Source organism: Amphiprion ocellaris, chromosome 3 (genome assembly GCF_022539595.1).
Source record: "Amphiprion ocellaris isolate individual 3 ecotype Okinawa chromosome 3, ASM2253959v1, whole genome shotgun sequence".
NCBI lineage: Eukaryota > Metazoa > Chordata > Actinopteri > Pomacentridae > Amphiprion > Amphiprion ocellaris.
Genome location: NC_072768.1, coordinates 40,980,256 through 40,994,422, shown reverse-complemented (window position 1 = coordinate 40,994,422; position 14,167 = coordinate 40,980,256). Strand labels below are relative to the sequence as shown.

General features: G+C 48.4%; 1 protein-coding gene across 5 annotated transcripts in view; it reads right to left on the bottom strand.

The window, feature by feature from the left end:
• Positions 1–2,783: 2,783 nt before the first annotated feature.
• LOC111570896 (zinc finger C3H1 domain-containing protein) overlaps positions 2,784–14,167 on the bottom strand; it is a 40,420-nt gene continuing 29,036 nt past the window's right edge. For 3 of the 5 annotated variants that reach the window (XM_055009385.1, XM_055009386.1, XM_055009388.1), the window contains 7 exons: positions 13,112–13,216; positions 12,858–13,014; positions 12,448–12,548; positions 11,928–12,029; positions 4,320–4,359; positions 4,081–4,143; positions 2,784–3,191 (listed from right to left, as the gene is read on the bottom strand). In XM_055009385.1, coding sequence (XP_054865360.1) covers positions 3,057–3,191; positions 4,081–4,143; positions 4,320–4,359; positions 11,928–12,029; positions 12,448–12,548; positions 12,858–13,014; positions 13,112–13,216 — 703 coding nt within the window. In that variant the 3' untranslated portion in view covers positions 2,784–3,056. The remainder of the gene's footprint in view (positions 3,192–4,080; positions 4,144–4,319; positions 4,360–11,927; positions 12,030–12,447; positions 12,549–12,857; positions 13,015–13,111; positions 13,217–14,167) is intronic. The other 2 variants (XM_023273891.3, XM_055009387.1) reach the window with 1 other exon arrangement.

Genomic DNA, 14,167 nt, shown 5'->3' with positions numbered 1-14,167 from the left:
AGCACACAGGTTTCTCATTCACCTCAGGAAACAAACAGGAAGTGGTCCATTCTTCTTGGAGAATCCTACACTCCATGTGCACTGTTCTGTTTTTTGACATCTGGCTAATGAGGGCGTCTGGGCAGCAGGAAAGCAGCTAAAACTCCAATAATGTGACAGAATGCCACTAACAGACCCAGATGCTGCATCGCTGCCATCTGCTGGAAGCTCTGAGACAGTACTGGGTCATGTAGTCCACTCTGATACAACAGGGCGCCCCTAGCAGACAATACAGGAACTGCAGTTATATCAAAAAATGTAGTTCACGATTTTTATGTTTTTTTTCTTATTGTAGGTTTATTCCATGGGCTGGATTGGATCCCTTGCTGGGCTGGAACCAGGGTTGTTCTTGTTTTCCTCTATTAAAGATGAATAATAGGTTGTCCTGGCATTACCAAGAGCTTTTTTAGAAATTACTAGACTATTTTTCTAAGCTACATAAACTTCCTCTGAACTAGTGGAATACCACTTCCTTTCCAGCTTTAAGGTCCAGCTGGGATTCTACCAAGGATCAGGTCCTCTCTGGGATAGAACTACTGCAGCATTATTAGCTAAATAATCCACTTCTATCTGCCCTCCAGTTCATCAGTAAAAGTGGCTAATAGTGATGGTATCACTTCCTTAAATTTAGTTACAGCGTCGTCAGACAGACATCTTCTGGAAGGATGTTTATTCTCAACCGCTGTACGACCCATAGCTGTAAACGCAAACGTTCTCAAGAAATGATCAGACAGAGGAAGGTTCTTTCATGTCAAGAAACTTTAATGTGAAGGAACTTCAGTGTCAGAACTTCCTGTTTATCCTCAGGAAACTGAGATCTTGGTGTCTGCAGAACTGAGATGTTCTATCAGCATTATGTTCTACCTGCATTATGTTCTACAGCAGCTGATCATAAAGCTGGTTCTGTCTGGGAGCTGCAGTCTTTGAAGAACCTCAGGAGGTCTTTGTTCCATCAGAGCACAGAACTGTTCTCCTTCAGCAGGAACTTCAGGAGGTCTTTGTTCCTTGAGACCGCAGATTGTTCCTCCACAGAGACATTTAAAGATTCAGGAATTGACATATTTAAGTTTGAATAAAGTCTTGTCTTATTTATCTGCTGCAACACTGAAAGAATCAAAATGAAGCGAGAACATTTCAACAGAAACATGATATAAGAGGCTGCATAGTGGCTCAGTGGTTAGCACTGTCACCTCACAGCTAGAAGGTCCCCGGTTCTTGTCCCGGCCTTCCTGGGATCTTTCTACATGAAGTCTCCATGTTCTCCTGCTGGGTTCTCCAGTTTCCTCCCACAGTCCAGAAAAATGCTGAGGTTAATCAGTGATTCTAAACTGTCTGTAGGTGAGAATGTTTGTCTCTATGTAGCCCTGTGGAAGACTGTTACCTGTCCAGGTGAACCTTCACCCTCAGTCAGTGGGCATCCAGTGGTCCCAGTGGCTCCAGTTAGTGCTGGAACCAAAACTTCTCAAGCTGTTACCGGGAATCTCTGCTGCTCACATTTAAATGGACTTCTATTTTCCTGTTTTAATATTTCTGTTTCCTCTAAAAACCTGAGATCAACTTTCACCTCAGTGAGTTCAGGATTAAAGGCAGTTTGAGTTTCTCAGTCAGGTTCCACTAGAAATGCAGCTTTATTCAGTTTTACTGAAGAGAAAGTACAACAGTTAACGCAGATACAGCAGATGTTCTAGATCAGGGGAGTCAAACTCATTTTAATTCAGGTTCCACATTCAGCCCAGTTTGATCTCCAGTGGACCGGTTTTACTATATGATCAAAACGACAAGTCAAACAAGAAAAGGCAAAAAAAAAAACCTACAAAAACAAGACAAAATATTGCGAAAATGAGACACAAAACAACAAAAAAATGAGGAAAAACGACACGAAACAAAACAAAAAGAGACAATTAGAAAAACAAGTTACAAAGCGACAAAAAAATGGATAAACGACAAAGACGAGACAAAAAACAAAACAGCATGCAAAACGAAAAAAGCAAAATGACAAAAATAGGATGCAAAACACAAATGAGACAAAAAGGAAACAAACTGACAAAAACAAGAAAAATATAACAAAAATGAGACACAAAGTGACAAAAGAACAATGAACAATCTAGTATTTTACTTTCTGATCCAAACAACTTGTCATGGTCTAGAAATGATTTTATAGTTTTACTAATTTAAAATCTGCAGTTAATGTCTTCTCTGGAATTTTTACACTTTGAGGGCCAGATTGGACCCTCTGGAGGACCACTTTTGGCTTGCGGGCCGCATGTTGGACACCCCTGGTCTAGATGTTCTCCAGTGATGCAGCTTTATTCAGTTCTACAGGTGAGGAACCAGAAGAGGTAACCCAGATGGTCCAGATGTTCCAGATGTTCTCCAGAGAGACGCAACTCAAGAACCACTCTAGACTCTGCAGTTTGTAGAAAATAATTTAATGACATGAATGTAGAAAACAGGGAGGCTCTGCTGCTGATTCCCTTTAATCGTTCTGACATCAGTCCTGCGGGGGCGGGATCAGTCTCTGCGGCAGCCAATCAGAGCGCACTACACAGGCAGGCGGCCACCGACAGCCAATCAATGATCAGTTTGCTTCTGTTCAGTTTAAACAAATAAAAGTCCGCGTTTCCTCAGACACAAAGAAAAGAAAGGAGCTGCAGCGTCACTACTGGGGTAAATCTAGAACAAACAGGGGGGCAGAACCTCACAGATACCCCGATACCCCTCCTGCCCCCCACTGCCCCCCACTGCCCCCCCACTGCCCCACACCCCCCTCAGGATGAATAACAGGGAGGGAATGATCCAACTGAAAGGGGAGAACCAAAGAGAAGAGGATGAAGAGTGAAGCCATCACTCAGCAGGACATACTTACAGACAGCAGCAGTCCTGGGGGAGGAGCTCTCCGTCCTGGGGGAGGAGCTCTCCATCCTGGGGGAGGAGCTGCAGGAGGTGGGGGAGGAGGGACTGCCTTACCTCGTCTCTCCCTCCGTCCCTGCAGCCTGACTAGTCCATTATCAGTTTGATCAGAGGTCCGTGGATCGGCCCCCGGGCCCCAGAGCCTCGCCCAGACTCAGGCTGACCCCCACCTGCTGGCAGAGGTCCACCAGGCGACGCACCTTCTCCCAGTCTCCGCCCTCTGCCGCCTCGGACAGCAGGCGCTGTGGGGGGAGGAGGCAGGTGAACAAGCTGCATACAGTTGAGACGGTAAAATGGTGTTTGTGAGTTTTCGTCATTCCATGAGAACCAACCAGAACCCCCATCAATCAGCTGGTTTTCTCTCCAGACAGGAGATGTTCAGAGCTGAGAAACAGGTTCAGACTGAGACACCTGGATGGATTTAAACTGATCTGGGGTCAGTTCTGGACCAACCTCTATGGACTTCAAGAACCTGGAATGTTCTAAGTGAGACTAAACTTAAAGACTGGAAGCAGGAAAGGAGAACATCCCCTCGAGAAAGTTCTAGAGTAGACCTACCGACAACTGGAGAAATTTCTAGAGTAGAACTACTGACAACTGGAGAAAGTTCTAGAGTAGACCTACCGACAACTGGACAAAGTTCTGGAGTAGACCTACTGACGACTGAAGAAAGTACTAGAGTAGACCTCCCGACAACTGGACAAAGTTCTGGAGTAGACCTACCGACAACTGGAGAAAGTACTAGAGTAGAACTACCGACAACTGGAGAAAGTTCTAGAGTAGACCTACCGACAACTGGAGAAAGTTCTAGAGTAGAACTACGACAACTGGAGAAAGTTCTAGAGTAGACCTACCAACAACTGGAGAAAGTTCTAGAGTAGACCTGTCGACAACTGGAGAAAGTTCTAGAGTAGACCTACCGACAACTGGAGAAAGTTCTAGAGTAGACTCTAGAACTTTCTCCAGGATGTTCTCTATGGACTTCAAGGACCTGGAACTCTGGAAATATTCCCAGGATGAAGGTAGAACTCTGATCATTGATAAAGGACCAGCTGATTGTGGAGGTGTGTTGGGTCTGGCTGGTTCTGTGTGGTTCTGTGTGTGGTTCTGTGAGGTTCTGTAGTGAATTACATGGGTCCACAGGGCAGCAGAGAGAGGCAGATGCTGGACAGCCTGCTGATACAGAAGTCTGACCTGGAAGACACAGAGAGGATAAAAGAGGAGGAACAAGCCACCGTCACAGTGACACCTGGTGGCCATCAGACGTCACAGCAGCTCTATCAGAGTCCTCCACTAGGAACTAAAGTCCTCCTTCCTTCATCTCTAGATGGTTCTGATCAGGCAGCTGAGTGTCTCCAACCTCCACTCACCTCCGACCGCTGCTTCAGCTCCGTCTCCACAGCGATCGCTCTGCACAGAAAACACAGACGGTCACAGAAAACACAGACGGTCACAGAAAACACAGATGGTCACAGAAAACTCCACAGATCCAAACCCAGCAGGTCTCTGAATGCTGAACTTCTGTCAATAATTTTACCGATTAGAAACACAGGAACCCATGAAGGCAGAAGAAGGAGGTCCTGATGTCAGTAGATGTAGATGAACTGTACCTTGACACCTGCCGACCCAGGTGGATTGAGGTTGAAAAAATTGCGTAGAGCGAGGGCTCCATCAGCACCAGGTCCCAGCGGAGTTCCATACAGGCTCTACAAAAACACACCAGATGTCCTACGATTCCTCTGGAAGCTGGTGAGAGTTGTGTGGGAAAAGAAGGGGATACCAACAGCCTGGCTGAGAGCCGGAGGGATCCTTACTACCAAGGAAAAGGATTCATTGGAGATTGGCCAGTTCCACCAGATCAGTCTTCTTAACATTGAAGAAAGAATCTTCTTCTGCGTGGTCGCTCACAGGCTGGCAGGATACCAGCAAAGAAATGAGCTGATTGACACGTCGATCAAGAAAGCAGGCATCTCAGGCTTCTCTGGTTGTGTGGAACATGCCAGCATCATTGGCACCAGATCCAGGTTGCCAAGAAGGAGGGATCAGACCTTCATGTGGGCTTCCTGGATCTTGCGAACGCCTTTGGTTCAGTTCCTCACAACCTCTTGTGGTCAGCCTTCGACTTCTTCATGGTCCCAGTAGCTCTTAAAACCCTCATCAAGGCTTACTTCCAGGACATTCAGCTCTGCTTTACAACAGCTCAGTACACCACAGCATGACAACACCTGGAGGAGGGAATCATGGCCGGCTGCACCATCTTCCCGCCTGCCTTCACCATGGCCATAGAGGTGATCATTGGGGCATCTTGTTGGGTAGTCGGAGGACAGCAAATCAGACCCGGACTGAGGCTGCCGCCACTCAGAGTCTACATGGACGACCTCACAACACTCACCACAACCAAGGCCTGCACCGTTTGACTGCTGAGGAAGCTACAGGAAAACATGGAGCTGGATTGCTTGAGGCTCAAGTCCAGAAGCATTTCCATCATCAAAGGGAAACTATCAGACCATCACTTTCACATTAACGATGAGACTATTCCAAATGTCTCAGAGAAACCTGTGAAAAGCCTAGGCCGATGGTACGATGCCTCCCTCAAAGACAAAGAGCAAGTAGACGAGCTTAGGAAGGAGGTAACCAGCAGCCTAGTGAACATTGATAGAACCTAGCTTCCTGGCAAGCAGAAGCTCTGGTGTATGCAGTTTGGAATACTTCCACGCCTTATGTGGCCACTAACCCTGTATGAAGTACCAGTGTCTAAGGTGGAAAAGCTAGAGAGACTGGTTAGCTTCAATGCAATGACTTGGTCTTCCCAGGGGCCTCAGCAGAGAATAAAATAGAATAGAATAGAATAGAATAGAATAGAATAGAATAGAATAGAATAGAATAGAATAGAATAGAAGAGAAGAGAAGAGAATAGAATAGAATAGAATAGGATAGCTCTATTGTCATCATACATGGCATGACGAAAATATAGCTTCCACTGGACGCGGTGCACAACAACAAACAGTACATAATAAAATACCAACATTAAATAATAAATTCGAATGTACATATATAACAAAACAATACTGAAAAAGACATCTGCAAAGGAGGCCAGATATGTGCAATATGGGCGGTAGATGAAATGGTTGTTAGGCGTTCAGGAGTCTGATTGACCATGGATAGAAACTGTTCCTGAGCCTGTTTGTCCTGCATTTTGAGGATCTCACTCTCTTCCCTGATGGCAGCAGGCTAAACAGCTTCTGGCCAGGGGGTGTTCTGTCTGCCCAGATCTTTTCCCTCTGCCGATGCAGCGGGAGGTCGCGATGTTCTCCAGAGGGGGCAGAGGGCAGCCGAGCCGATGATTCTCTCTGCTGTCCTGATAACCCTCTGCAGAACCTGACAGTCACACAGTAGGTCAGCACAGACTCCATGGTGGCCCGGTAGAAGGACACCTGCAGTCTCTCCTCCAGGTGGTTCCTCCTCAGCACTCTGAGGAAGTGGAGTCTCTGCTGTGCCTTTTTAACCAGTGCTGCTGTGTTGGCTGTCCAGGTGAGGTCCTCAGATAAATGAGTCTCCAGTAACTTGAAGGAGGCCACTCTCTCCACACAAACCCCGTTGATGGACAGTGGAGCACGGTCCCCCTTATGCCTCCTGAAATCAATGACCATCTCTTTGGTCTTCTTGGTGTTCAGCTCCAGGTTGTTCCTGAAACACCACCCTGCCAGCTCCTGTATTTCCTCCCTGTAGGCTGTTTCATCACCCCCCGAGATGAGGCCAACCACAGTGGTGTCATCAGCGAACTTAATGATGGTGTTAGAGGATGGATGGGTGAACAGTCGTACCTGTAGAGGGCTACAGGAGGGGGCTAATGATGGTGTTGGAGGGTGGATGGGTGAACAGTCGTACGTGTACAGGGCTACAGGAGGGGGCTCAGCACACAGCCCTGGGGGGAACCAGTGCTGAGTGACAGGGTGGATGAATAAAGCTGACCCACCTTCACAACCTGTGGTCGGTTGGTCAAGAAGTTCTTGATGTAGGAGCACATGAGGGGGTCCACGTCCAGGTCCACCAGCTTCTCCACCAGGATGTCGGGGCTGATAGTGTTGAATGCCGAGCTATAGTCGACGAACAGCATCCAGATGTAGGTTTCTGGGAGCTCTAGGTGGGTCAGGGCTGTGTGAAGAGCTGTGGTGATGGCGTCCTCTGTGGACCGGTTTGCCCTGTAGGCAATCTGGTGTAGGTCGAAGTTCCGGGGGAGAAAGGCTTTAAGGTGCTGGAGAACAAGCCTTTCAAAGCACTTCATCACCATGGACGTCAGTGCCACTGGTCTGTAGTCATTAAGGTCTTTGATGGCTGTGGTCTTGGGCACTGGAACAATAGTAGCTGCCTTTAGACAAGGCGGTACTTCAGCCAGTGACAGGGATGATTTGAAGACCCCCGTCAAAACTCCTGCCAGCTGGTCTGCACAAGCACGAAGCACCATTCCAAGAACGCCGTCTGGTCCGGCAGCTTTCCTTGGATTTACTGCCTTCAGTGCACACCTCACCTGATGTTCCTGGAGAGTGAGAGACTGGGGGCTGGAGGGTCGACGATGTACTAGCGGAGTGGCTGATCTTGATGACTTGAAGCGGGTGAAGAAGCTGTTAAATTCATCCGCTAACGAGGCCTTTGTGTTAGCCGCTACTGCTGGTGACTTGCTTTTGTATTTCGTCAGCTGCTGGATCCCTTGCCACATCCGCTGTGGGTCGTTGTTCTCGAGGTGAGAGTCCACCTTCCTCTTGTACTCCTTCGCTGCTCTGATGCCTCTCCTGAGGTCAGATCTAGCTGTGCTGTACAGGGTCCTATCCCCTGATCTAAAGGCAGAGTTCCGTGCTCTCAGCAGCGTTCTCACCTCAGATGTCATCCAGGGCTTTTGGTTGGAATAAACCCTGATCCGTTTATCCACAGTAACAGTATCTGTACAGTAACTGATGTAGGATAACACGGTGTCTGTGCGCTCCTCTAAGTCCATATGGTTGAATACAGACCACTCTTTACTCTGGAAGCCTTCCTGCAGCTGGCTGAGTGCTGCTGCTGGCCAGGTTGTAATAGTCTTAGTCACTGGCTTTGTTCTCCTCCTGATGGTGGTGTATACAGGAACTAGGAGCAGGGAGAGGTGGTCTGACATGTCCAGGTGGGGGAGGGGGACGGCTTTGTATGCCTGCTTAAGGTTAGAATAGACCCTGTCCAAAGTGTTGTCCCCTCTGGCTGGACATTGCATATACTGTACAAATCTGGGGAGCACAGTCTTTAGGCAGACTCTATTAAAGTCCCCAGCAACAACAAAGGCTCCATCTGGGTGATCCCGCATCTGCTTATTGATGACGTCATGCAGGCACGAGAGGGCTAGGCTAACATTAGCCTAGCATCAGGTGGAATGTAAATTGTTGTTATGACCACCACACTTAACTCCCGCGGCAAATAAAAGTGTCTACACATGACTGAAATGGCCTCCAAGTCCGGACAGCAGTGGGTGTAAATGATTCTGCTGTTTGTGCACCCGTCATTGTGTGTGTAGATGCAGAGTCCCCCTCCTCTGCTCTGACCGGAGTCAGTGTTGCGGTCATGACGGTGCAGGTTGCGGCCTGTTAGCTGAACAGCAGCGTCGGGAATGAGTGGGTGTAGGGCTGGGCGATATGGCCTAAAAAAAAAAAAAATCTCCGATTTTTTCCACAAAAAATCCCGATTCACGATTTATTCGTTTTTTTTTTTTTTAACCCCCTACCTAATCTCTGCACACCGGAGTCCAGTCTACTTTATGCAAATGAGCTGCAGCCCTCTCCGGGTAAACACACCGGATCGCAGCTGGAAATGCGCTGCATGTGGCATGCTGGTCCGGTTGCGGTGCGTTTCCAGCTGTGATCCGGTGTGTTTACCCGGAGAAGGCTGCAGCTCATTTGCATAAAGTAGACTGACTTCTACTTTATGCAAATTGCATGCGGTGTGCGGAGATTCCACGCATCGTTAAACTGTCCTCAAACTTCTAAACTAGGCGTCAGTGACATAAAATGAGGACAGATTCAGCTGCTGCAGATTATTTCTCGCTTCAAATGCTTTCAGAAATACTTTTCGCTGACGTGTTTTTTGAAATAAAAGGGAAAGTTTGCGGCCGAGCCGCTATGTTTATCCAACTTGTCTGCAGGACTGTCCAGCTGAAAGGTCGGTGACGTCACCACGTAGCGGCCTGCTGTTGCTCAGCGCTGTCACGTGACCATGTTGTGGTTCGCTCGTGACCGCCGTCCGTGCAATTTTCAGATGCGGTGCGTTGCCGTGTGGGAAAATCGCATCTAGTGGACACGCGCCTTTAGATCTACGCCGCTCGCCGCCATGTTGTTTGTGTATCAAGCGCGGAGGGAAGGGGGCGTGCACTCTGAACTACGGGAGCCCAGCAGGCAGGCGTTGGTGGCGGATGTTGATGAGAAAATCCATCCATCCATTATCTATACACTGCTTAATCCTCATTAGGGTCGCGGGGGGGCTGGAGTCTATCCCAGCTGACTCAGGTGAAGGCAGGGGACACCCTAGACAGGTCACCAGTCTGTCGCAGAGCTACATACAGAGACAAACAATCACTCTCACATTCACACCTACGGGCAATTTAGAATGATCAATTAACCTCAGCATATTTTTGGACTGTGGGAGGAAGCCGGAGTACCCGGAGAAAACCCACGCATGTACAGGGAGAACATGCAAACTCCATGCAGAAAGATCCCGGGAAAGCCGGGACGTGAACCAGGGATCTTCTCGCTGCAAGGTGAAAGTGCTAACCACTACACCACTGTGCAGCCCCTTGATGAGAAAATCAATTTTCGTAAAAACAAATCGACATTAAGTACAAACTCGAATTAATCGATAAAACCGATTTATCGCCCAGCCCTAAGTGGGTGTAGCCACGATTCCGTGATAATAATTGTGCTGCAGTCCCGTATGGCTTTGTTGCTAGCTAGCAGCAGTTCCAGCTCGTCTGTTTTGTGAACGACGGACCTGGCGTTTGTTAGGAAGATGCTTGCAGTATTCTGCTCTATGGCAAAGGAATTCTAGATCTGCTGATCTCCAGCTTATCTGAGGAGTACAAGTGTGCCCAAGCAAAAATGGAGATGATGCTACAGGATTTAAGCGATCCAATCAGCTCAACCTGCCCCCAAGTTGGCAACTAGGGGGAGGTGGATCCCATCAGGGGCAACAGAGCAGGCAAAGGCAGCACTCAGACATAGGGACATTGTAGGCCAGCAGGGAAGAGGTGGTCTTGGCCTTGAGACCAGCAGCCCAGCCAGGAACAAGGCCACTCCATCCCAAAGACGCAACCTGGTGGTGCAGGAAGTATGATGGCAAGAGGAAGCAGACAGGGGAGCAAAAGCCATCGCACAGGTGAAGCGAGGGCAGCGGATGACCTGAGAAGGAGTAGAAAACAGAAAGATCTCTGGTCCAGAGCTGTGGGATACGGAGACGTTTAGAGGAAGCTTCACCATCAAGGCTGCCTATGATGTCCTCCCATCACCCAAAAACCTCAACCAATGGGATGGTGAAGACCCTACATGCTCACTGACTCCAGCTCCACTCAAGACATTTTAGTGGGCTGCAGGACCAGCCTTGCTCAAGGACGTTACACCTAGCGGCACAACCAGGTGCTGAAGTGTCTGGAACTGGTGCTGGAGACACAGCAGAGGAGTGTTAATGCCTTTCCACCCACGTCGACCCGATGGCAACAAACAACATTTGTTCAGGAGGGTGAGAGTCTTCTTGGGTGGGCCCCTCTCGGCTGCCCAGGAGGAGCTTGCGGTTGGAGGATGCTGTTAGACCTGGACCAAAAGCTCTGCTTCCCATCTGAGATCACATCCACCAACCTGCGACCAGACCTGGTGCTATGGTGAGCTTCTCTTACGTCTACATTATGGAGCTCAGAGTGCCCTGGGAGAGCTCAGTAGAGGAGGTCTATGAGCGCAAGAAGCTGAGATTTATGGAGCTTGCTGCCGATGCAAAGCAGCGAGGCTGGAAGGTGAGGGTCCGACCAGTAGAAGTAGGCTGCAGAGGATTCGTAGCCACCTGGACATCTAGGCTTCTCCAGGAGATGGGAGTACATGGGAAGGCCCACCGGCAGGAAATCAGGGCCTCTCCAGAGCTGCTGAAAAGGGAAGTCAGTGGCTATGGATGAAGAGAAAGGACTCCACCTGGACCTTCAGGTGAGTAGACGGCATCTAGGGGGTGAACTTGGGATTCACTGCTGAACCCTCTGGAGGTGTCTATCAGCTAAACACCGATGAAGGAGGGCACCCACTGGATAACCCAGAGGATGTCCTCACCCACTGGACCATGCCACTGAGTCTGAGGTGTCTCATGTATGCAAGAAGGGACATCACCATCTAGCCCTACACAACAGACAGTTCCTGGTTGTTCCACCGGGTGGAGCCTCTTCCTGTTTAATCCTGTAGAGACCAGAGGAGACATCACTCAGACTACAGTTAAAGCAGAGAGCATTGTGGGAGTTTAGCAGCAACGGGCACCATGACAAAGACTTCTGAAGAGGTTCATGACCTCCAACCAGAGCTGACAGTCAGAATAACTGGACCCGGACATCACCTCTGAAGGACACAGCTCCTAGGTAAACAGTAAATGTTCTGGGTTCATGGTGGCTGAGCTGCAAGGTGCTGCCGTCAGAACCAACTCCAGGTTCAGGGTCTTCAGCTGAGGGGGTTGATCAGTGGAGAACCTGCTGATCTCCAGGTTCTACAGCTGATCCACATCTTCTGATGTGTACAATCTTCTTCTGCCTCATTGGCTAATACACTTTAATCAGTTAACTGACTGATCATGTCTGGCAACCAGCAGCCTTCATCTGTAAACAAGAGCCGTGCTGTTTCTAACACGCGTGTTCTGCAGCAGAGACTGTCTGTGGATCATTCTGGGTTTATGACCTGAACTGCTGGAATAATCTGCAGATGGTTGGTTTTAGAACTTACATCTTCCAGACCGACAGACAGCGGGGGGCGCTGCTGCTCAGCATGCGGGCCTGAAACCTCAGCTGCTCCATGCTCCCGTCCTGGAACTCCTGGTGCAGCAACCTGGATGTAAACAACAACAATAATAATTAAAACAACAATAAAAACAACAACAAAAACAATATTAAAAACAGCAACATTAAAAACAACAGCAACAATAAAAACAACAACAACTTGGATGTAAACAACAACAATATAAACAACAACAACATCAATAAAAACAACAGCAACCTGGACATAAACAACAATAACCTGGACGTAAACGACGACGACAATAAAAACAACAACAACATCAATAAAAACAACAGCAGCAACCTGGACATAAACAGCAACAATAGAAACAACAACAATGATCTGGACATAAACACCAACAACAATAATAATAAAAACAACAACAGCAACCTGGGCATAAACACAGCTGCCATAAACAACAACAACAACATTAAAGACCTCATCACCCCCAGCAGCAGTGACGGCGTACCTCAGTCCCAGCTCCGTGTTGTTGGGCATGGCGTATCGGAGCCTCTCCAGCACCAGTGCATGCTGGGATGGTGGCAGGCAGCTCAGGTACAGAGACACCACCTGGACATGGAAGAACCACAATCAGCTCTCTGATTGGTCAGGACCTTCCTGCAGCCTGCAGACTAACAGCAGGGGCTGTTACTACGGTAACCGTAGGTGTGACCTCACCAGGTGTCACCACGGTAACCGCAGCAGGCTGAGGTTGTTTGACGCGTTCTTTTAGTTTCAATGTATTCTGGTGTTTGTTGAAATAACAGAACCTGTGAATACGGTTCCCCCTGAAGAACCTCATTCGCAGGTTCTACAGAGGGAACCGGGGCTCAGTCACGGGTTTCTGAAGTTGAACAGAACATGCTGGTGTACTCTTGCCTTGTTGTGGAACCGGTAGCAGCTCCAGAACTCTGCCGGGTTGAAGGGAACCTGCAGGCGAGTCGGTACCGTGCTGAGGCAGCGCTGCACCAGGTCGGAGAACCGCCGGGACCGAGCCGGGTCAGAGGCCTGCGGGCTGCAGCTGAACAGCAGGTAGCTGCAGAGAGACACAGGCAGTGAGAGGCAGGACACGTCGCAGAACACGCAGCAGGACACGCAACAGGACGAGTAGCAGGAAGAACAGAAGAACTCACTCCATCCACAGCGTGTGAAGCTCATCCAGCTGCAGCGTGGAACCAAGGGCTCTCTCAAACGCCTCCACCGTCTGATCCGCAGAACCGTGCAGCCACTGCCAGCGACTGCAACACATCAGAACCAGCAGAACCATCAGAACCAGCAGAACCATGCAGCAGCTGCAGGTTCTGAGGTCATCCTGAGGTAACAGAACTCTGAAGAGTAAATCTAAATAAAGAACTGAATGAATGAAATAGAGAACTATAGAAATACACACAGAAACTACATAAATAAATAAAATTAAAATAAGAACAGGAAGAGTTCAGGGGTTCTTCGGGTTTGTCGGGTTTTAACAGATATTTTTGCGGAGTCATAATTTTGGTTCTCCATTCATCAGGTTCACCCATAATTAATGAAACTGTAGCTTTAGTATTCATTATATTCAGATTAAACTATGAATAATGAAACTGCAGCTTTAAAAGAATAAAAGAATCTTAAAATCAGTCCTGAACTGAACCCAGTGGAGGGAGGACAGCACCGGCGTGATGCTCGTCTTTCTTTGTCCCGTTAGGAGACGAGCTGCTGCATTCTGATTGGCCGACCTACAGGAAGCTACAGTAGTCCAACAGCATGAAATAAAAGCAGAGAACTGCTCCCAGATCAGCATTCTGAGAGACGAGCTGGAAGAAGTTCTGATCTGATGCTCATTTAAACACAGGTAAACAGGGAGGTAAACAGGGAAGTAAACAGGGAGGTAAACAGGGAAGTAAACAGGTAAACAGGGAGGTAAACAGGGAGGTAAACAGGTAAACAGGGAGGTAAACAGGGAAGTAAACAGGTAAACAGGGAGGTAAACAGGGAAGTAAACAGGTAAACAGGGAGGTAAACAGGGAGGTAAACAGGTAAACAGGGAGGTAAACAGGGAGGTAAACAGGGACGTAAACAGGGAGGTAAACAAGTAAACAGGGAGGTAAATGGGTAAACAGGGAGGTAAACAGGTAAACAGGGAGGTAAACAGGTAAACAGGGAGGTAAACAGGTAAAAGGGGAGGTAAACAGGGAGGTAAACAAGGAGGT